Source organism: Dendropsophus ebraccatus, chromosome 4 (genome assembly GCF_027789765.1).
Source record: "Dendropsophus ebraccatus isolate aDenEbr1 chromosome 4, aDenEbr1.pat, whole genome shotgun sequence".
Taxonomy (NCBI): domain Eukaryota; kingdom Metazoa; phylum Chordata; class Amphibia; order Anura; family Hylidae; genus Dendropsophus; species Dendropsophus ebraccatus.
The window spans coordinates 149028139-149052580 of record NC_091457.1 but is presented as its reverse complement, the minus strand read 5'-3'; the positions used below and the strand labels follow the sequence as shown (position 1 = coordinate 149052580).

The 24442-nt window shown below is 44.4% G+C and overlaps 1 protein-coding gene across 2 annotated transcripts; it reads left to right on the top strand.

Moving 5' to 3' along the window:
* Nucleotides 1-82: 82 nt before the first annotated feature.
* ODR4 (odr-4 GPCR localization factor homolog) lies at nucleotides 83-24167 on the top strand. Of its 2 annotated transcripts, none has more exons than XM_069967436.1 (14): nucleotides 83-233; nucleotides 2445-2578; nucleotides 3489-3629; nucleotides 5244-5339; nucleotides 7940-8046; nucleotides 8929-8965; nucleotides 9292-9429; nucleotides 9544-9639; nucleotides 9798-9863; nucleotides 10629-10751; nucleotides 11734-11818; nucleotides 12391-12588; nucleotides 20263-20364; nucleotides 23829-24167. In XM_069967436.1, the coding sequence occupies exons 2-14, from the start codon at nucleotides 2480-2482 to the stop codon at nucleotides 23891-23893; spliced, it is 1353 nt and encodes a 450-aa protein (XP_069823537.1). In that variant the 5' UTR covers nucleotides 83-233; nucleotides 2445-2479; the 3' UTR covers nucleotides 23894-24167. The 2 variants fall into 2 exon arrangements, with proteins under 2 accessions (XP_069823537.1, XP_069823538.1); XM_069967437.1 differs by having other exon boundaries at nucleotides 223-245.
* Nucleotides 24168-24442: the final 275 nt, after the last annotated feature.

The window sequence follows — 24442 nt, the reverse complement described above, 5'->3', positions numbered from 1 at the left end:
ACTTATATGAAGCCTGATATTTAAGAGTGTCCTCTATTACGGTGGCGGGCGGCCATGTTCTTGTAGACCAGACTGTGTTGTAGTGGACGGAATATACTTTAAGAAAATGGCGGTTATAGAAAGGAAAACCACTGAAGGAAAGGCTCAGAGCTCAGGGTCACGTGATGTACTGTGATCGCTTCTGCAGCTGTGATTGGCTGTCAGTCTGCTGATGTCCAGTCAGCACAGGGGAGGTGAGTAGTGCAGTAAGTAGCCTGAGCCTTATAGATTGCAGCCCCGGGGGTAATGGTGTCCAGAACACAGGACTGTGCAGTAATGGACTCGTGTCCAGCTTGCAGCTCTCCAGCTGTTGCAAAACTACAACTCCCATCATACCCTGACAGCCTGCAGCCTACACCTCCCATCATACCCTGACAGCCTGCAGCCTACAACCCCCATCATACCCCTGACAGCCTGCAGCCTACACCTCCCATCATACCCTGACCGCCTGCAGCCTACAACCCCCATCATACCCTGACAGCCTGCAGCCTACAACTCTCATCATACCCTGACAGCCTGCAGCCTACACCTCCCATCATACCCTGACCGCCTGCAGCCTACACCTCCCATCATACCCTGACCGCCTGCAGCCTAAAACTCCCATCATACCCTGACAGCCTGCAGCCTACAACTCCCATCATACCCTGCAGCCTACACCTCCCATCATACCCTGACAGCCTGCAGCCTACAACCCCCATCATACCCTGACCGCCTGCAGCCTACAACTCTCATCATACCCTGACAGCCTGCAGCCTACACCTCCCATCATACCCTGACAGCCTGCAGCCTACACCTCCCATCATACCCTGATAGCCTGCAGCCTACACCTCCCATCATAGCCTGCAGCCTACACCTCCCATCATACCCTGCAGCCTGCAGCCTACACCTCCCATCATACCCTGCAGCCTACAACTCCCATCATACCCTGACAGCCTGCAGCCTTCAACTCCCATCATACCCTGCAGCCTACAACTCCCATCATACCCTGACAGCCTGCAGCCTACACCTCCCATCATACCCTGACAGCCTGCAGCCTACACCTCCCATCATACCCTGACAGCCTGCAGCCTACAACTCCCATCATACCCTGACAGCCTGCAGCCTACAACTCCCATCATACCCTGACAGCCTGCAGCCTACAACTCCCATCATACCCTGACAGCCTGCAGCCTACAACTCCCATCATACCCTGACAGCCTGCAGCCTACAACTCCCATCATACCCTGACAGCCTGCAGCCTACAACTCCCATCATACCCTGACAGCCTGCAGCCTACAACTCCCATCATACCCTGACAGCCTGCAGCCTACACCTCCCATCATACCCTGACAGCCTGCAGCCTACAACCCCCATCATACCCTGACAGCCTGCAGCCTACAACCCCCATCATACCCTGACCGCCTGCAGCCTACAACTCTCATCATACCCTGACAGCCTGCAGCCTACACCTCCCATCATACCCTGACAGCCTGCAGCCTACACCTCCCATCATACCCTGATAGCCTGCAGCCTACACCTCCCATCATACCCTGCAGCCTGCAGCCTACACCTCCCATCATACCCTGCAGCCTTCAACTCCCATCATACCCTGCAGCCTACAACTCCCATCATACCCTGACAGCCTGCAGCCTACACCTCCCATCATACCCTGACAGCCTGCAGCCTACAACTCCCATCATACCCTGACAGCCTGCAGCCTACAACTCCCATCATACCCTGACAGCCTGCAGCCTACAACTCCCATCATACCCTGACAGCCTGCAGCCTACAACTCCCATCATACCCTGACAGCCTGCAGCCTACACCTCCCATCATACCCTGACAGCCTGCAGCCTACAACCCCCATCATACCCTGACAGCCTGCAGCCTACAACCCCCATCATACCCTGACAGCCTGCAGCCTACACCTCCCATCATACCCTGCAGCCTACAACCCCCATCATACCCTGACCGCCTGCAGCCTACAACTCCCATCATACCCTGCAGCCTACAACCCCCATCATACCCTGACAGCCTGCAGCCTACAGATCCCATCATACCCTGACAGCCTGCAGCCTACAACTCCCATCATACCCTGACAGCCTGCAGCCTACAACCCCCATCATACCCTGACAGCCTGCAGCCTACAACCCCCATCATACCCTGACAGCCTGCAGCCTACAACCCCCATCATACCCTGACAGCCTGCAAATCCGATTATACCCTGACAGCGTACAACTCCAACCATACTGGAGATACCAAGGTCGGGAACCATCTCTTCGGCCACCACTGTGATGCCATGCTGTGTAGTGACATTCGATAATATTATTGGATGGGCTTTGCCGCTATATATATATATATATATATATATATATATATATTACCCTGTATATTCTCCATTCTCCTGTATATTCTCCATTGTGAAGACCTGTAGAACGAGGCTGGATGAAATCCTGACATCATGGGGAGAAGTTACTATGTGGATGAAGCGGTGGAGAAGTATTTCACAAAGATTATCCAGCAGGGAAAGCCTTATGTGACGGGACTCCTTATAGGACATGTGAGTACGACTACTGACACGAGAACACCGAGCAGATGGAACATTAACATTGTGTATGGTCCAAACAGCTGTGACCCAGCGAGGCCGGGCTCCATACACCTCTGAAGGCGTCCTGTGGTATCTGCCACCAAGATATGACCTGCAGATCCTCTCTGCCCTATGAAGGGAGAAGGGGTTACTGAGGCACTGTGTTTCCAAGTTGCTATGTGAGCAGAAAGGAAAGAAACAGCAGCAGCAGGATCCCTGCATGGAAATGGGCTACACTGAGCTGCTGCTGCAGAGAAGCTAAAGGGTGGGGGAGATTACAGTGAAGGGGCATATAGCAGTAGGTACACTAGTATTTATACAGGGGGCAGCTGTCACAACTTTATGGAAGGTCAGAGAAGAGAAGGAAGTCTTGATTTACCTTTCAGGAACAGTGCAGATCATCTTTAGCCAGCAGCTGGATTAGCTTGCAGGTATACAGTTCAGCCTGTGGCTCTCTTTCTTGCACATAGCACATGGTAATCCTCACCCCCACTTACTGTAGTTTGTCCCGCTTTGCTTGTTACTAGAGACAAATTTCCCCTGACAACCAGCATTGGACAGCAGATTACAGAGAAGGGGAAACCTAGTGGCCAAGAGTTTTGAGCTGTTTTTCTGTGGTAAGGAGTCCTATTAGGGGCTGGCGTTTACCTGTTACACATATCACCACATATCATTTTCTTTGGACGACTTCTAGTAGGTTCTAACCACTGTATGTCAGGAACACCCTGGGATGTGTAACAATCTGTATTTAAGGGTACGTCCGCTGCTGACATCACGAGGGGGGGGGGGGGGAAGTATCTATTTGAGTATATAACATGATCTTCACCTATGATCTCATATATCCTAGCATACTTCTTATATTACATTCTCTGGTTTCTTTCAGTGCTCCACACAGAGAGATTACGTTCTTCTTGCCGTTCAGACACCACAAAAAGAAGAACTAAGCGAAGCCCCCCAAAAAACAGCCGGTCCCTCCAGACTAGAGGAAATCGATGAGGAGTGGGTTTCTATTCACGCTACTCAGGTACATGCATAAGAGGGCTATTATATTCTGGCTTTGTGTTTATATGTATATATATATATATATATATATATATATATATATATATATATATATATATATGTAGGAATTGGGGTAGATATGTTCCTGTCAAATCAGGGATCCAGTGAGAGTTTGCACAGTAAGTCTGGGTTCACACTACGTATATTTCAGTCAGTATTGTGGTCCTCATATTGCAACCAAAACCAGGAGTGGATTGAAAACACAAAGGCTCTGTTCACACAATGTTGAAATTGAGTGGATGGCCGCCATTTAATGGCAAATATTTGCTGTTATTTTAAAACAACGGCTGTTATATTGAAATAATGGCCGTTATTTACTGTTATATGGCGGCCATCCACTCAATTTCCACATTGTGTGGACAGATCCTTTCTGTGTTTTCAATCCACTCCTGGTTTTGGTTGCAATATGAGGACCACAATACTGACTGAAATATACGTAGTGTGAACCCAGCCTATAGGGGTACTCTGGAGGGAAAAAATGTTTTCAAATCAACTGGTGTCAGAAAGGTATACAGGTTTGTAATTTACTTCTATTAAAATCTCCAGTCTTCCAGTACTTATCCGCTGCTGTAGGTCATGCAGGAAGTGCTGTATTCTCTCCAGTCTGACACAGTGCTCTCTGCTGCCACCTCTGTCCATGTCAGGAACTGTCCAGAACAGTAGTAAATCCCCATAGAAAACCTCTCCTGCTCTGGACAGTTCCTGACATGGACAGAGGTGGCAGCAGAGAGCACTGTGTCAGACTGGAAAGAATACACCACTTCCTGCAGGGCATACAGCAGCTGATAAGTACTGGAAGACGTGAGATTTTAATAGAAGTAATTTACAAACCTGTATACCTTTCTGACACCAGATTTTATATATCATGTCTAGATTTCTTATAATAGTCTTTTTGTCTAATAAAGGTTTCAGAATTCATTGCTCCACTTCCATAGAGTATATACTATTGTTCTTCTAATTTATCTCTGTGAAGATGCCATGTAATTTCAATAAATTATTTTTGGGATAAAAAAAGGCCTTGCATAGCCCAGGGATTTATTCTTTCAGATCTCATTGACCAGAATAAAATATGCAATGAGCTCCCTCTAGAGGTAGAAGAAAGAATGACCGCGTTTAACTGGAAATTTCTGAACTGCTTTACAAAAAAACTTCTGAACACTTTCAGTTTTTAATCCACTGAGATCTGTAGAGGAAGATACTTCCATAACCCTGCCTAAGACAGTTATAAACAATATAAAGTGTATGGGGGCTCCTATGTGAGAGGGAAGCAATGGTCAGCAGTGCTGGATTTCTACATGTCCAGTCCTTTACCAGACACAAACTGTGCGATTAAGAAGAAATACGGTATAAATATCAGCCACATAGCCATGTGACCTCATCGACTATAGAGGAGAAGGAGATAAATGCAGAAGGGGCTGTGTCTCCATAATAAGAAAGAAAAGCCGCCCCCCCCCCCCCCTAGATGACAATAGAGGGGATCTGTCACTGCTCCTGATCGCAGCCATGACAAAGCCTGGCCATTGTGTGTATAGATGATAGCTGCAGTATGGGGTAACTCAGTGCTTCGTATGTGTAGGTGAATCGGATGCTCCCCGGTGGCCTGTTGGTTGTGGGCGTCTTCCTCATCACATCTCCAGAACTTTCCAAGGACTCGCAGAACACTTTACGGAAGGTAAGCGGACACTTACTGTCTCAGCATCTCCCTCTTTATCTTAATCCTCTCAGTCTCTCTTTTCTCTCCTTCTCTATCTTTCTCCCTCACGTCTCTCTCTCAGCCCTCTAAGGGCCCTATTCCACAGGAACCATAATCGGCCGAATCGGCCCAATTTGGCCCGATTCGGCCGATTATCGCTCGGTGGAATAGAGAGATCGATCAGCCGATGTTCGTGTCATCGGCTGATCGTTCATTTAGGGCCAGACCTAAAATCATCGTTTTCCCACCGCGCATCGCTACGGTGGAATAGCGGTACGCGGCGGGCGACCGACGATTAAGAATCAGCATACATTACCTGCAGGGCTTCTCCTCCGCTCTGTCTTCCTCCCCGGGTCCCGCGCGCTCTAGCTTCAGAATGGCCTGTCAGCTGACGGAGCGCTCAGCCAATCACAAGCTGGGACCGCTGCGGCCTGTGATTGGCTGAGTGACCTGTCAGCTGACCATTCTGAAGCTCGAGTGCGCGGGACCCGGGGAGGAAGACAGAGCGGAGGAGAAGACCTGACAGGTAATATATGCTGCAAGGACATCGGTAACAATGTCCCTGCAGCCCTCGCTCAACGATCATCGGGCCGTGGAATAGGACCAGTAAACGAGCAGCGATCTAGCGGATCGGTGCTCGTTTACATCGTTGATCGGGCCCTGCTGTGGAATAGGACCCTAAGTCTCTCTATACTGGTATCATTGCTTACCCTCTCGGTCTCTCTCTTTGTTCTTACTCTTAGCGTTCTCAGTCCCTCTCTTTATTCTTCCTCTCTTTGCTCTCTATTCTTCTTTCTCCCTCTCATCACTCTCTTCTCTCTCTCTCTGACTCTTTCCTCCCCTGGCTGTCTCACCTCTTTTGATTCCCTATTGATCTCTTTTCTCTCTCCCTCTCTTGGTCTGTCTCTTAGCCCTCTAAGAATCTCTATTGGCTTTATAGTTTACTCACTCTGTCTGTCTCTCTTGTTCTCTTTTTTTTAGTCCTCTAGTTCTCTTTCTCTTTCTTAGTTCTGTTTCTTTTTGTTCTCACTCTTAGCTCTTTCTCTTCGCCATCTTAAGAGCCTTTTTTACGGCCAATGACCAGCCAGGACACTCCTGAGGCCGATAATCGGCCTGTGTAAAAGTGACAGCAATTAGCTGAGGAATGGAATCCTGATCCTCGGCTGATCTTGTCTTTAGAGCAGGCTTTAAAATGTATTATTATTATCAGCCTCACATCTTCCTGTGTAAAAAGGGGATGTGAGGCCTATAACAGATGAAAACTGACTGTATCTGTGCTGTCAGTTTCCAGATCACACAGCAGTGCATACTTACCTTCTCCGCTGTTGTGTGATCTGGCATCCGGCTCTTCCCTCCTCGGCTGCTGCTGCATCTTCAGACTGAGTTTCCTTCTCTTTCAGTCTCTCTTCTCTCTCTCAGCTTTGCTCTTCTCTCTCTCTCTCTCTCTCTCTCTCACTGGGTATCTTCCCTCCCTCTTGGTCTGTCACCTTTTCATTTCTCTTTTTCATTATTCTTTTTTTTTCTGTCTCCCTTCTCTCTACTCTTTATTTTTCTATGTCTCTCTTTCTCTCTTCTCTGTACTTTTTTTCTCTGTCTCTCTTCTCTCTACTCTTTATTTTTCTCTGTCTCTCTTTCTCTCTTCTCTGTACTTTTTTTCTCTGTCTCTCTTTCTCTGTTCTCGGTACCCTTTTCTCTCTCTCTCTCTCTTCTCACTACTCTTTTTTCTCTAACTCTGTTTCTCTCTTCTCTGTACTCTCTTTTTTTTTCTCTGTCTCTCTAGCTCTTTCTCTCTTGCTCTTGACTCTCTCAATCTCTTTTCACTCCCTTAGTCACTGTCATTCCTCTCTTTTAATATGTCTCATAGGAGATAACATGAGAGTGTTGGCACTTTCTGACTGCTGACTCTTCTGTAGACTGGGACCCCTCATTCTTTCCCTCTGATCCCCCTGACTCCTCTAATTCTCAGCCTCCTCTGTACACGATAGGACTATGAAGGGTTGTCTCATGGTAAATATGTATCCCTTGCCTACAGATGATAAATGGACTCCCTCCGATCACTAGAAGAGGCCCCGGTCAGCTGTATCTAGGACAGCAGGATAGCACTGTCAGTGAATGAGGCGATGGCTGACCACGTGCGCTGCTGCTCCATCCATTTCAGGGACAAGGGACCTCCTCATTATCAGTCAGACCCCAACAGATCAGCCAGTTACCACCCATCCTGTGGACAGGGGTTAACTTTTTATGTAGAGCAGGGATGGGAACCTTCGGCTCCTCCAGCTGTTGCAAAACTACAATTTCCATCATGTCGGGGCAGACGAAGGTTTAGTTTTGGCTTGCCCAGGCATGATGGGAATTGTAGTTTTGCAACAGCTGGAGGTCAGAAGGTTACCCATCCCTGCTCTAGAGTTTTACTGTAATAGAGGCAACTATTCCAGGGTCCAGGCACCAATCATTCTCTGAATCGGGGGGTCTCAGTGTCCCCCCCCCCCCCCCCGCCCCAGTATGCCAACATAAGGAGCTTATAGTCTGTTGTTTATAGCTTGGTACACTTCTCACTCTATCTTTATTACTCATTTCAGCTTATCTTCGCTGTAGATAAATCTTCCAGGAAGAACAGATTGTGGAGTCCGGGAGACAATGACGTCTCTGATAGAGCAGCCGTGCACGTGTGTTCAGCAACAAAAAAGTAGGTAAAAGTTGCTATCTATATTATATAATAATCCTGATATCTTGCAGTTTTCATTCTCACCACTGGGGCTAAAAACTAAGCCGAGCATCGTTGTTGTGTCTGTGGTGATAAGAGGAGGCTGCTGTAAAGTGATCTGTACAGTATTGCAGCGACATGTGACACCAGTATATAGAGGAGACAATAGCAGCTCCCTGTGGAATGACCTCTTTAAAGGTCACAGAACGCGCTCAGTATTGTTTTACATTCATCTCAAGGGGACAGAGTCTGTCTATTGTCGTTTATGTCCATGAGTCTTACTGTAAAGCATATCACTAAATGCTGTTAAAAAACAGCTCAGGCAATATGGCCAGCTCCATAACAATGTACAAAAAGTAAAAATAAATAAAATGACAGTCAGAAAATAGAAACAGATTAGAATAAAAGAAAAATTAGTCTAATTAGTTAAAGAAAATTTAGGTGACACATTCCCTTTAAAAACATTTTTTTAACATGTCAGAGAGACATGTCAAAAGTTGTGATCAGTCCAGGTATGAGTGTTCAGACCGAACGAGGCAGGAGAAGACCAAATTGCGCACGTTCAGTGGAGCTTGTGGTGGCAGGGTGGTCGCCTCCCTGCTTGTTTTACTGATCGGTCTGGGTCTGAGTGTACAGAATTTTGAAATAAATATAGGTTTTTTTAATAAAAGGTACTCTTTGTCTGGAAAAAAAATCTGAAACCTTGATAGTCCCACTGAGGGTCTGTACATGTATCTAAAAATCACTGCCTAAACCCTTTGTTCTCAGAGAGGTAAGCCGCTGTCAGAGCTGTCTTGCTGTGGCCTACCCCTCCCCTCCTGGATTATCACTTTACATTGTAATAGTTAATGTCTTCTCTTTCAGGAACACTTGTAGATCCTTTGACATTTCAGATCCAAAGGTAAGCGTTGCGCCAAGTTATCGCTAAATCTATGAGAAAGTGACGTCATTGTTAATACGTTCTTGGCCATTGTATTATATTGGATTGACGACATTATTAGTTTTCAAAGGGTTACTGTTACTTTTGACACATGACATGTGGCGGGGGTGCAGATACTGAGATACTGAGCTCAGAAAACTCTCCAGCCATGACCATATAGACAGTCAGATGTGGCTGCCTGGGATGACGACAGTAAGAAGTATGCAGACAATAACATGGCTCTGACATCTTCACGTCTCCATCGTTCTTTATTCTGTCTTACTAAAATAATTCTCCTTTCTCTTTAGAGTACAGCAAAGCCAGCAGATTGGAAATACCAGAACTCCCCGTCGTCCTGGCTCACCATAGACTGTAATGTCCACATAGACCTGACCATTCCATTGGCTTCATGTGCGACATATCAAGAGAAGCAGAAATGTACCAGGGTGAGGGTCTTCTTGCTGTATATAGAGGCTGTGGTGGTATATAGTATATGCAGTATATGTACTATATATAGTATATGCAGTTGTGTGTCTAACACCTGTAATGTGCTCTTATAGCAAGGACTGGCACTCTGGGCCAAAGAGCTGGAAAACGCTGTCATATTCTTTAATGGACAAGTCAAAGATGGCGATGGTGACCTGGTGGAGGAGCAGGTGAGATGTGATACTGAGCAAATCTATTTCTATATAGTGTTGTTTAAAACAGTATTCCCATCTTTTAAAGCAGACAAGGGGAACCCTCGGAAGAAATTTGAGCACGTTTCAAGCCTCAAAATGCAAAATGTTTCTAATAGTCTTTTTTTTTTGCACAGAAAAAATCCAGGACGGGTGCACATTCCGGTCCTCAGATCATCTCGGCCAACATTCTCATGACACCAGTAAGTCACCGCTATATGTTTAGGTGTCATCACAGTGCACACTTCACATTGTAGGGACTCCTAAAAAAATAAATGAATAAAAATATAAAAAAAAAAAAAATATATAATATATATATATATATATATATATATATATATATATATATATTTAGATATATATATATATTTTTTTTATTTCATTTTTTTTCAAATTTTATTCATGTGGATAGAATTTATTAAAAGGGAAGAATCCTTTACTTATGAAATATACTATGTAAGGAAAAGGGGTGTTTGGAGTCAATGGACGCTACATCACACGCATCTTTCTTTCCTTAGGGTAGCTTCACACACACTGTATGCAGCGTATTTTCTGCTGCGGATCTGTAGCAGATTTGATCTAAATAACTTAACACAGTATCAAATCTGCACCATCAAATCTGCACCATCCAGTTTGTGTGAAGCCACCCTTAGGCCCTTAGCCTCCCTCTCATAATGTGAGTCTGTGGGAGGCGCGCGCTGCTGTTGTCACAGCGTCTCTCCGCGCTGAAGAATGAACATGTTCATTCTTTAGCGTGGACAGAGCAAGAGCGCGCGCCTCCCATAGACTCCCATTATGAGAGGAGGCTAACTCTTTCGGAATTTGGGAATTCCGCTAGTTTTGCTCAGTGGGAACCCGGCCTTACTGTTCTGGAAAAAAAAAAAACTACTCTCACCACTGAGTTTCAGAGAAGTATTGGTTTCTGCCATCTGACCTTTGTCTTATTGTATATGTTTGGATCGTTGCAGAATTCTGTGAATCGCTCCACGGCCCTTGTCCAGGTCTGCAAATCTTCTCTAAGTATTCAGGGAGTGGTAAAATGTAAAGGGTATGTGAGCAGCAACAAGCCGAAAGTAAGGCACGCTACACAGGTAAGAGGTGGTCTCGTGAGTTTGTGTGTGTCTCATCCGTTCCATCATAGAGGGACGTCTTCTATCCTAGATCCCTCTGACAGGTTACTGGATGGGGAAGTCAGATTTTCCCATCCAGCCAGAGACCAAACCCTTTGCACACTCACAGATATGACTTGGTATTGATTGACAGCCATTTCTGAGCGACGCAGGGAGGGACAAGTCTTCACTGTACATCTGCTGCACATCCACATTCAGTAGCAGAGAATCCTGGGGGTGCTTGCATTGCATGGTCAGCTGTCACACAGCACCAAAACCTCTGTAATCACGCAGTGACATTATACTGACTAAATTGTTACATAACAAGGAGCATTGTCTCCTGGTAAGCATGAATAGTTGATAATATATTTAGCTCATGCTGTGTTTACACGAAACGATAATTGGGCCGATCGTACGATTAACGATGTAGGAGTACCATTTTTTTTTCATAACTATCAGCGTTTAGACGGTACGATATATCGTACGAAAAAATCGTTTTGCGATCTCGCGCCTGCAGCCCGCCCCCCCCGCTCACCCGCAGCCCCCTGCGCCGCCCCGATCGCCACCCCGATCGCCACCCCCCGTCGCTGCCGCCTTTCTGATCGCCACCCCCCATCCGCCAACGTTCCGATCGACAACCACTGCTGCGTTTACACGTACGATTATCGTTCGAATTTGATCTTTATTGCGCAAATTCGCACGATAATTGTTAAGTGTAAACACAGCATAAGTTAATAATATTATTAGCCTAAGGTAATTGCCCTTAGCTGATCTACAACCTGCATGATGAACAGGTGTCTTTCCTTGTGTGAACATGCAAAAGACTGGGACTTCCTGTGATTGGTCTCTTTATTTTGAACAGAAAACAGCAAATATCAGCACAGAGGGAGCCTGAAGCACAGCTAGACAGGAAGGGAGACACCTAGTGGCCATATGTATGATGTTGGTTCTAATGCTTTTATAGGTTCTAAAAAGAGACCTTCTTAACACTATATCAGACCGTTGTGAAATATTGTTTGAGGACATCATCCTGAATGGATCCCAACATGGTAAGTTACAGCACTTCATATTCATATACTCAGCTGTGTTCACATTATGATTGTGATGTACATATAGCCTGTGTGACGGGAAAAGCCTCCAACACACACATGAAACCTGTCCATAGGGTAAAATTAGGCTAATAGAGGCTAAAAGAGTGCGCCATAATAATGAACAATGCTACTCCATACAACTACATTCATGAAACATAACTTCTGACATGTCATCAGGCATATAAAAAGTTCTCACTGCAGCCACCCGCTGTGATCAGGTGATGTACATAGGGACCTAGTCAGCAGCTCCCCCACTTTTCCTTAGTTCTTTGTGAGTTTTATGCTGTATAACAATATTCTTTTATGTTTCTTACTACTTTCTGATATTATGGGGGAGATTTATTAGACATGGTGTAAAGTAAAACTGGCTCAGTTGCCCCTAGCAACCAATCAGATTCCACCTTTCATTCCTCACAGGCTCTTTGGAAAATAAAAGGTGGAATCTGATTGGTTGCTGGGGGAAACTGAGCCAGTTTCACTTTACACCATGTTTGATCAGTCTCCCCCTTTGTCTATTATTATTTTATTAGAGTCTGAGAAGGAGCTCTGTCCTCTCCCCCAGCGCGTATTCATGCCCATCCCTGGCTCCAGCGTAATGCTCTGTGACTACGTTTTTGGAGATGAATCGGAGGACGACTTACAGAATCGCTTCCTTGAGATGTTGGATCTAGAAGTGTGTTATAAAGCTTTAGCCTTTGTGGAGGAGACGAATAACCGAGACGCACACGGTATGTAGCACACAGAGACATGACAGAAGGATTTGGGTCGGCTTCGGTTTCTGGCAGCGTCCTAAAACATGATACAGGTTTTACTCTTCCCTCTAATTTTCTTTCCACATTTACAGATGTAATGTCTTATTGACCCGGCTCCAAGTTGAGCTAAGACACCTGTAGATGTAATCCGTATGATGTAAGACGTGATTTGTATCCTCTATAAGGATGACTCATACTCCTATTATCTTCCAGGGCTGGACTGGCCATCTGGCATTTCGGGCAAATGCCAGGAGGGCTGGTCCAGTGCTCCTGACCCAGCTCCAAGTTGAGCTAAGACACCTGTATATGTAATCCGTATGATGTAAGACGTGATTTGTATCCTCTATAAGGATGACTCAGACTCATTGTCATCTCATTGTTTTACTGCAGCCCCCGGCACATGTGTGGCTCCTCTTCTCTGGGGTCTCACACACCAGCTGGGGGCTGTAATATTGGCAGTGCAGCCGTCTCTCCTGTATAAACAGCCTCGCTGGGTGTGTGCTGTATAGCAGCTGCAATGCATGGGAGTAGGTTGTAAAAGAAATCCCAATACACTATGACAGTCTCCAGGTTTTAGTACAGCACCTCCCCAGAGACCAGGACTCAACAAGAGACATGCATACAGAGCCTTATCTGTGTGCATATAGTGTATAGTGCTGCTATGCTGCCTTATTTGTGTATATACAATATATAGTGGTGCTATCCTGCCTTATATGTGTATATAGTGTATAGTATTGCTATCCTGCCTTATTCGTGTGTATATAGTATATAGTGTTGCTATTAGAAATGAGCGAGCCTCCTGTACCCAGATTTTCTTCAAACTTTGCAAAAGTTCCAAACAATTTCGATAAGATGGCAGCTGCACATCTTAAAAAAAAAAAAAAAAAAAAAAAAAAGATATACAGTACTTACCTGTCCACGTTCCCTCTGTGTCCTTTTGTGGGTCTCTGATGTCTTCAGCCACCTGTATAGTGACGGCCTGCTCAGCCAATCACTGGCTGACTTTAGAAGGGACAGCCAGTGATTGGATGAGCGGGCTGTCACTGATGAAGACAATCAGAGAAGGAGAGCGGGGGAGTGCGGACAGGTAATTATAGATGAGCAAACTTTTTGAATCGCAGTAAAACAGCTAAACGCCTGCAATCGTTTAGATGTCTTAGTGCAGTTCGTTTAACGTTCGGTTCAACGAACCTACTGAACCAAACTTTTGAGAAGTTTGCTCATCCCTAGTTGCTATCATGCCTTATCTGGGCCTCCTGCAGTGCAATACAGCTCTAATTATGCTTGATGTCCAAATCTACACAGTAAAGCCAACTAGCTGCAGAAAACTCTTTTGGTGTACTGTGTTTTCACAGCTTTAGGCTATGTTCACACAATGTATCAGACCGGCCGTTCCGTGACCCCGGCCGGTTCACGGAACGGCCCGTCTGTGCCCGGATCATCGCGGCCGGTACTTAGGTACCGGCTGGATGATCCGTCCGGCCGCAGAGCTCTGATGCGGGCGCATCAGGGTGCGCCCGCATCAGAGCTTCCCATAGCGCACAGTGAAGCAAGCGACCGGAACCGCTTGCTTCACTGTGTGAACTGACAGAGCTTTCTGCGCCTGGAATTCACTTAATAAGGGGATTCAGTGACTGAGGATAAAGGGCAGAAAATAGTACGGCAATCAATCTTACAGCAATCAGTGTGTACATTTTGTGATATATACAGCAGCGGCAAAGTCCATACATATTTACAGAGATGTACACCTCTTATTTCCTCCCTTCAGCCCTCTAGCTATTCTTTAAAGGTAAAATATATGTTGAATCACGGTTCAGGGAAGAATAAGAGCGCTGCACCTCACACCTATGGCTGACACTAGTGCCTCTCGGCTGCATAAAAAACATCAGAATTTTGTGTATGAATTGATCAAGCCACACTGCCCCATGTACCGCGTGCAGGTATCTGATACACATGGGTCCCTACACTAAGTCCACACTGTGTCGGTCAGCGACCACCACCCCCGCAGGCGTGCATGAGCAGGGAAGGGGCCATGGAACGGCCCTGCAACCCCCATGCCACAGGACCAGACCCAAAATGCCCCCCCAAAAAACTCCCAGCCAGCACCGCCGGCGGAGGAAGCTGCCCCCAAACAGCACAAGTCTGGATAAGGTATTGCGCTCACCAATGCTACTGCAGATAGAATGGGACAAACAGGAGGGATAAAAGCACATGCACTCAGGTGTCTCCTGCTAATTGCGGTCATGTGGGTCTTCCAGGAGGAGTGCAAAAACACTGAGAAAAGAGAGAAACAAAATACGGTTCAGGGAAGAAAAAGAGCGCTGCACCTCACACCTATGGCTGATACTAGTACCTCTCGGCTGCATAAAAAACATCAGAATTTTGTGTATGAATTGATCAAGCCACACTGCCCCATGTACCGCGTGCAGGTATCTGATACACATGGGTCCCTACACTAAGTCCATACTGTGCCGGTCAGTGGCCACCACCCCCGCAGGCGTGCTTGCAGTAGCAATGGTGAGCGCAATACCTTATCCAGACTTGTGCTATTTGGGGGCAGCTTCCTCCGTCGGCGGTGCTGGCTGGGAGTTTTTTGGGGGGCATTTTTGGGTCTGGTCCTGTGATATGGGGGTTGCAGGGCCGTTCCATGGCCCCCCTTCCCTGCTCATGCACGCCTGCGGGGGTGGTGGTCGCTGACCGACACAGTGTGGACTTAGTGTAGGGACCCATGTGTTTCAGATACCTGCACGATGGTACATGGGGCAGTGTGGCTTGATCAATTCATACACAAAATTCTGATGTTTTTTATGCAGCCGAAAAGGCACTAGTGTCAGCCATAGGTGTGAGGTGCAGCACTCTTTTTCTTCCCTGAACCATATGTTGAATCACCCCTCCTCTGGGACACTAGCAATTCATTACATACATGTCACTACCTTTTCTGTTTCCTTCCCTCAGTTGTGAGCTGCTGCTTTCTGCTGAAGACACAGAAAACTGTGTGTGAGCTGATCAGTCTGTCTCTTCTCTCAACCCCCTCCTTCCCCCTCCCTCCCAAGATGGCTAATTCAAGCAACTCCCTGGTCGTCTGTCTCTGCACAGTTTCTTCTCTCTTTACAGCAGGAAGGGTCAATTACAGTAATCCCGGCTTTACACAGTGTATAAACAGCCAGCCAGGGAAGTTGTTTACATCAGCTGTCTTGGAAGGGAGGGGGGAGGAGGAGGAGACGAAGAGAACAGCTCCTATACAGTTTTCGTGTCTTTCCCAGAAAGCAACAGCTCAGAACTGAGGGGAAGGAGACTAAAAGGGTAATGACATGTATGGAAGGAATTGTTAGTCTCCAGGAGGTAGGGATGATCCAACATTCATTTTACCTAATCAGATAACCCCTTTAAGTAAGAGTTCACCAACTCCAGTCCTCAAAGACGACCAACAGGTCATGTTTTGAGGATTTCCTTAGCATTTCACTGGTGATATAATTAGTCAGTGCATCATGTATCACCACAGCTGTCCTGTGTATCCTCAAATCATGACCTGTTGGTGGTTCTTGAAGACTGGAGTTGGGGGACACTGCTTTAAGGGGTTGTCTGTGGACATAATTTGTTTTACATATAGTTAGGGGGAGCTTTAAAAAAAAAAAATGTGTAAGACCGCCACACAGAGTCTGGAGACTCTTCTAACTAATGTAAACTTTCCACAGGATGCCGCTTCAGTACCTGCTGCACGTTCATAGCAAGAGTGTTAAAGAGGTATTCCACTATTCAATAATTTATTATATGCTGCTGCCCTACTTGTTATTATCTATTCAGTCTCCTTCCCCCAGTTCTCAGCTGCTGCTTTCTTCTAAAGGCACAAAAACCTGTGTGAGCTTTTCTCTCTCCCTCTACTCCCCCCTCCCTTCTGAGACACTGATGTAAACAAGTCCCTGGCAGGCTGTTGCTGCAACATTGTAGTTTTTTTATAATTCTGAGAGGGTTATTCTGAGGTCAAGTTGCTAATAAACTCACTAAGCATAAAATGAAGCTACAATGTTGCAGATAAAGCCTGCCAGACACTTGTTTACATCAGACGGGAGGAGGGGGAGATAGGCTCACACACAGTTTTTTGTGTCTTCTGAAGAAAGCCGCAGCTGAGAACAAGGGGAAGGAGACTGAACAGATAATAACAAGTATGGAAGGAATTGTTAATCTCACCATGTTTGAGTGGAATACCCCTTTAACATTCTTTCTATGCACATACAGCAGGCACTGTAGCCACATCCTGTGGAAAGTTTGCATTAGTTAGAAGAGTCTCCAGCCTCTGCGTGATGGCCGGGTCTGCCTGATATAAGCATCAGTATTCCTGTGGTCGATGTCTAAACCGCCCGGACCTCTTGCATAACACAGCTGGCAGGAGGCCGCACTATCTGCAGAGAGTTTACTTTTACGTGTAAACTTTGTGATTAATGTGGAATTGTTTACTACTGATTTATTCCCCATCTTCTTTATTCTGATTGACTGAAAAACCCGCAGTATGTCCTGGATAAGTGTGACCATGTGTGCCGTGACCTTCTCTCGGTCTGTTATTTGTTAGATGTCATGTGACGGCCTCAGCTTAGTTTAGCCTTTGACGTCACTATGAAGTAGGCTTTTATAAGCTTGAGTGGGTGCAGGGAATACCGTTCTATGTATAACTCTGTCATTTTGGTTTTATACAGTGTATTTCAACATATACAAAGTGCTCAGAGCTTAAAGGGGGTGTCCATTGTTTTTACAACTCAGCTGAGCAGCCCTGCAGTCCCTGCAGAGAGGCCTATTTCTCCCATTATTGCTGCCACTCAATGTAAAAATAAGTAAAATTAAAATTATCTTTAATAATAGTCTATTACAAAATGATATAATGTTATTTAAGGGGTATAATAATTTTTAGTCAACTGATGTCAGTAAGTTGTATAGATTTGTAAATTACTTCTATTTAAAAAATCTCAAGTCTTCCAGTGTTTATCAGCTGCTGTATGTTCTGCAGGAAGTGATGTATTCTTTCCAGTCTGACACAGTGCTCTCTGCTGCCACCTCTGTCCATGTCAGGAACTGTCCACAGCAGGAGAGGTTTCCTATAGGGATTTGCTTCTGCTCTGGACAGTTCCTGTCATGGACAGAGATGGCAGCAGAGAGCACTGTGTCAGACTGGAAATAATACACCACTTCCTGCAGGACATACAGCAGCTGATAAGTACTGGAAGACTTGAGATTTTTTAATAGAAGTAATTTAGTAATCTATATAAATTTCTGATACCAGTTGATTTAAAAAAAATGTGGGGTATCCCTTTAAAGAAATGTATATATATGTGTGTGTGTGTATATATGTATGTATTTATATATATATATATATATATATATATATTGATTTTTTTTTTTTTTTTGCATGAATCACCTTTAGGTATATGTTTATATATATATATATATATATATATATATATATACTGATATAATGTGTGTGTGTTTTATATATACCCTCCCTTTTATTTAGTTCTGTGTCTTAGCATTCTGCAAAGCCTTCATGAAGTGTGTTATGTTCATCAGTCGCCATCTGATATTTCTTTGTATGAATATGTAACAGCTGAAATGTTTTGGCGGCGTGATTCACCGCTCCCTATACAATCATAAAAAGTAAAATCTGTTGTGGCGCAGATTACTCAGACGTTACAAGCACGAAAAACCTCAATTGTCTGCGTTTCACTTTCTTGCTTAATATCGTCGTATGAAAACAATATCGGGAAGTGACGCTTCCTGTGGATCTCTTGGGAACCCGAGGAGTTCTATGACATTGTTCGCCTGCATTCACGCACATTATGATGAAGCAGTCATGTGACGGCTGAGGATGAGGTCATTTGAATGACTGCGCCTTTTAAGATGATGTCATAGCCAATTGCACAATATTAAACTCCTTTACATTATTTTTACAGACTTTTTACGACTAGGGCAAACAGATGCCATGAAGCAGAAACCAATAAAATTGTAACATTTCCAGCCTTACGCTATGTTCACACTACATAGGTTCTGCAGAAATCACGGCCGTTGTCACAATGGACGTGATTTCTGCGGTACTTGCGTAGTGCTGCAGACTGAGGGAATCCAGGCCGTAGTGTATACATATATAGGGGGAGATTGATCAAACATGGTGTAAAGTGAAACTGGCTCAGTTGCCCCTAGCAACCAATCAGATTCCACCTTTCATTTTCCAAAGAGTCTGTGAGGAATGAAAGGTGGAATCTGATTGGTTGCTCGGGGTAACGGAGCCAGTTTTACTTTACACCATGTTTGATAAATCTCCCCCATAGTATACACTCCGGCTGGGATTGCTAGCGGCATTGTAGAAAACTGACAATTTAGTTTTCTGTGGCCGCAGAAAACCCTGTCAGTGCACACCATAGAGCGAGCGGCTCTGGTCGCACGCTCCATTGTGTGCTGTGGGGAGTTCTGATGAAGGCACGCACGGAAGCACCCGCATCAGAACTAAGCGACGCTGCGCTGGAAGGCCTAGGATTAACACCTGTGGCAGCTGTGCAGGGAAAAACAGTGTCAAAACAAGCCTGTATCCCCTTCATTCTCACTATCACTGGAGGGTCACCATTGGAACCCAACCAATCCTAAACTTATATCCAGGTGATCTGCGATCATTTTATAAGACTGAAAAAGCATTTTATTGGCAGCCGTAGTCGTGAGAAGTCGTGACTTCACTTTTGTGCGATCTGCAATTACACCATTTTAAAATGCAAAGTCATTAAAATTATGTGATGCGTCAATTAAAGTGAATGAGAGCTGCTCTGCAGTTACCCAGCGCCACCGCTGCAGTGTACTAAGCTGTGGCTTCTGGCTCCTGTATACTTACCTGTTCTGCACCACCACAGCTGCAGGACATCAGAAGCCGCATCAGTCTGACAACGTCTGGCGCCCTGCGGTGTCCACAGGAAATGGCCGCTCCCCATAGACAGTACAGTAATTGTGTGATTTAGGCTTTAATCGTAAACTTTAAAATGGCTTGATTTTTAACAGTTTAATCAAATGTTATGTCTCTTGGTGTATTAGACGATACACCTCCACTCCAGGTATGGGTCAACAGGGCTCAGGTCCAGTAAAAGTACCATAAAAAGTATAATATAAAAATACTCACTCACATTTATTAGACAAATGTGAATATTTTTATATTATACTTTTTGTGGTACTTTTACTGGACCTGCACCCTGTTGAGAGGAGGTGTATCATCTAACTTTATCTCTAGCCGGGGTCTGGGTGAATGAGCTGGGAGAAGCACCTGGCTTCACTTCCCACTGGCTGCCTTCTCCATCTGGCTGCAGGAGAGGGTCTCCATTGTAAGTGTATAGAGCTCGACTCCTGCATCAAGACAATGATCACAGCAAGGGGGAGAGGGAAGAGCTTAGTAAAGCGCTTCTCCTGGCTTGTTATATTGTTAATTAGACCTAGACCCCCCGGCCAATCAAAACTTTTGACACGTCTCTTGGATGTGTCAAAACTTTAAGTAAAGTAACAGGAGCACTTTATAGTCATTTGATTTTTCATATAGCCTTAGTAGTGGGAATAGCAAAATAACAGTGGATTATGCCTAGAATTTTTATTTTTTATTTGGAGTGTTCTTTATTTTCTTTTCCATTAAAGAGAACGACCATCAGCCTCTTCATGATACCTATAAGCCCGATAATCTGTCCAAAGAAGAAGCACACACTAAAGGCGTAGCTACAAAACTTCATCAGAATATGGGTATGTGCTGTATTTTATATAGTATAGTTATAAATATATTATAGTATATGGTATAGTTATACTGTATATTGTATAGTTTATACTATAGTTATATATAGTATAGTTTATAGTAGTTAATATATAGTATAGTATACAGTAGGTATATATAGTAGTTATATGTATTCTGTTGCATAATTCTGGATAGTATAGTACTGTATATAGTATAGTATATAGTAGTTAATATATAGTATAGTATACAGTAGGTATATATAGTATAGTTATATAGTTGCATAAATCTAGATAGCATGAACGAAAAACGAAAAAGGAGATACAGCTCACAGGTAGATGAGAAACAGCAGCAGCAGATTAGGTACGAGGGAGGGTGCTTGAACTTCAAGGCGCTGGCCAGATGCCGTAAGCAGGAAAGGAGAATGTGGAAGTCGGCACTCCTAGATGTAGTGGATTAAAATATAACTTTTTTATTTGTGCATTAAAAATCCCATGGTGGGCATAGCAGGACCCACGCGTTTTGCGCAACTGCGCTTAATCATGGTCAAGAGAAAAGTGAATGTTAAAACGAATAAAAACAGGTGACCAATCAGTAGCGAGATCTCTACGTCATAGATCATGTGCTGAATCAGCAAAGTAGATACTTTTGCTCGTATACTAAATGCCGGCATAAATAGCAACTGAATGAAGAGCGAAGAATCAATACAACTGATATGAAGTACATGATTATATACATCATAATGTGAAAAATGCTAAATTATACATTAAAAATAATGATAAAGTAGGTTGTTTTTGTAATTAAGACCCTTTGGATGGCGTGTGTCTAAACGGTATATCATCTCTGCCTCTCTATGTAGGACTTGTTTATGCCAGTCACCTCCTCTTGGTGGTTTTTTAACCCTTATTATGGCATATACACTGAAAGTGCTGACATCCCCCTTATGTGTCTCAATAAAATGCTTGGCTGCTCCTGATACATTAGCCCTATTTTGCTTCTTGATGCTGGTGAGATGTTCACTGATTCGTTGCTTTAGTTTCCTTATGGTGCAGCCCACATAATATAAATTGCAGCCAGTACACTCAATGATGTAAATTATATTATCGCTGTTACAGTTAAGGAAATCATTTATCTCGTAGGTTTTATCCTTAGAGCTGTTGCAAAAAGTTTTCTTATTATTTATAACAAATTTGCAAGCTGGACATCGGTTGTCTCCGCATTTAAAACGGCCCACAATTCTGCAGCTTTTATGTGGTGTTTCGGGATACATTGGGAGAGTTTACGTGGATTAAAGGACAACTCCCACGAATTTTTTTTTAGCTTATTTAACACACATTACAAAGTTATATAACTTTGTAATGTGGTTAAATAACCGGTCTGGCCCCCTTCCCCCACTTTCGGACCCCCGGTAATGTATACATTACCTATTACGATCGTCACAGTCCTCTTCTCCCGGGCGGCATCTGGTGACGACGACGTCAGAGCCGGGGGGCGGTCCGGGTCTTCTTCCTCCTCGGCGTCTTCATAGAAAGTGAATGGGATGGAAAAGGCTGCTGGTGCACATGCGCACCAGCAGCCTTTTCATTGGCTGGAGCGCATCACATGGCTTCCAGCTTGTTCAGCCTTGATTGGCTGAGGTTGCTGGAGGCCATGTGATGCGCTCCAGCCAATGAAAAGGCTGCTGGTGCGCAAGCGCACTGGCAGCCTTTTCCATCCCCAGGACCCGGAAGTCAGAGACATCGCTGGACGGCGGTAACGGAGAGGCGGACGGTGGGCGAATCGAGTGGCGATAGTCACCGGAGGGATGGTTAGTATGGAGTCTGTGTGTGTCTGTGTTTTTTTTTTTTTTTGGGGGGGGGGGGGGTCCTGCGGGAGTTGTCCTTTAAGCTTATGTGTTCAGATTTTTGAGTCCCAATGTAGAGAAACCTCAGCTCGTTTGACCCAAAGGGGTTATAGTAGACAAAACATCAGAAGAGCTCGCAACATTGTATCTATGAAAAATCGTGACTCACTTATCTAAAACCACATATAAAAACGCACAATGTGAACAGTCACCTTCCACCCCAATAACCTTCTCCACAGCATACTCACCTGAATACAAACAAATTATAGACACTCTCAAGAAAAATCTTCCCATCTTGAGACAGGACGCTATTCTATCCGAGATCCTGGATCAGGGCTTCAGGTGTGTATCGCGTAGGGGAAAGTCACTGGGTGATTTATTATCGTCAAGCATGTTGTATCCCGAAACGCCACATAAAAGCTGCAGAATTGTGGGCCGTTTTAAATGCGGAGACAACCGATGTCCAGCTTTAAAATTTGTTATATATAATAAGAAAACTTTTTGCAACAGCTCTAAGGATAAAACCTACGAGATAAATGATTTCCTTAACTGTAACAGTGATAATATAATTTACATCATTGAGTGTACTGGCTGCAATTTGTATTATGTGGGCTGCACCATAAGGAAACTAAGGGCCCTATTCCACCGGACGATTATCGTTTGCATAATCGTTAACGATTAAAGATCTCAAAAGCAACGAATCAGTGAACATCTCACCAGCATCAAGAAGCAAAATAGGGCTAATGTATCAGGAGCAGCCAAGCATTTTATTGAGACACATAAGGGGGATGTCAGCACTTTCAGTGTATAGGCCATAATAAGGGTTAAAAACCACCAAGAGGAGGTGACTGGCATAAACAAGTCCTACATAGAGAGGCAGAGATGATATACCGTTTAGACACACGCCATCCAAAGGGTCTTAATTACAAAAACAACCTACTTTATCATTATTTTTAATGTATAATTTAGCATTTTTCACATTATGATGTATATAATCATGTACTTCATATCAGTTGTATTCATTCTTCGCTCTTCATTCAGTTGCTATTTATGCCGGCATTTAGTATACGAGCAAAAGTATCTACTTTGCTGATTCAGCACATGATCTATGACGTAGAGATCTCGCTACTGATTGGTCACCTGTTTTTATTCGTTTTAACAGTCACTTTTCTCTAGACCATGATTAAGCGCAGTTGCGCGAAACGCGTAGGTCCTGCTATGCCCACCATGGGATTTTAAATGCACGAATAAAAGTTATATTTTAATCCACTACGTCTAGGAGTGCCGATAATTCTAGATAGTGTAGTATATACCGTAATATAATATATTATATAGTATAATTATAAATAGTATAGTTCTATATAGTATAGTTTATAGTATATATAGACAGTAAGGGGGAGATTTATCAAACATGGTGTAAAGTGAAACTGGCTCACTGGCCCCTAGCAACCAATCAGATTCCACCTTTCATTTTCCAAAGAGTTTGTGAGGAATGAAAGATGGAATCTGATTGGTTGCTAGGGGCAACTGAGCCAGTTTCACTTTACACCATGTTTGATAAATCTCCCCCTATACTTTGCCTTATGACGGACTTGTCACCCATAATCTCTATATCTGCATTGTCTTTCCTTCCAGGGCTCCTTATGTCGGCAGCAGTTGTTATTCTAGCGGCTGTAATATCCTTACACTATGTAAGTTAGTGAAGCGTTACACACAGCCAACGTAAGGCTCTTCAGAAAGGATGGTGAAAGGTTCATGTCATCTTATAACGGAGAATGTGAATGACTAAGTTATTTCAGCAGTTCAGTCCTCGGGCGCCTCCTTGGCAGCGTCCTCCCTCACTGCAGATAACACTTTATCGGTTTATTTACTTGTTTTTTTATTCTTTTAGTTAAAACTGAAGAATCAACATTAGTTTTATGCACTCGTGTAATGTTATCATTTGCTCTCCTAATAAAGTGGCAGTGCCTGGTCTCCATACTCTCAGCCTCAATGTTATAGACCATGGTGGACACGTTGTGCAACACAAAAGCATATAATTTACAAATCCAGATTAACCCTTCAGATTAACCATCCTTATACTGATGGTTTATACAGTACACTGCTATAGATGGTATGTTGGCAGAGAAGGGGTTACTGATACACTGGCCTTGCAAGATGCTTCAAGCAATGGGAAATAAACAGCAGCAGCAAAGGGTAAACCAAGCCTTCCTGCTGCTCCTGAGATGAGAGGGAAGTCTTGATTTACC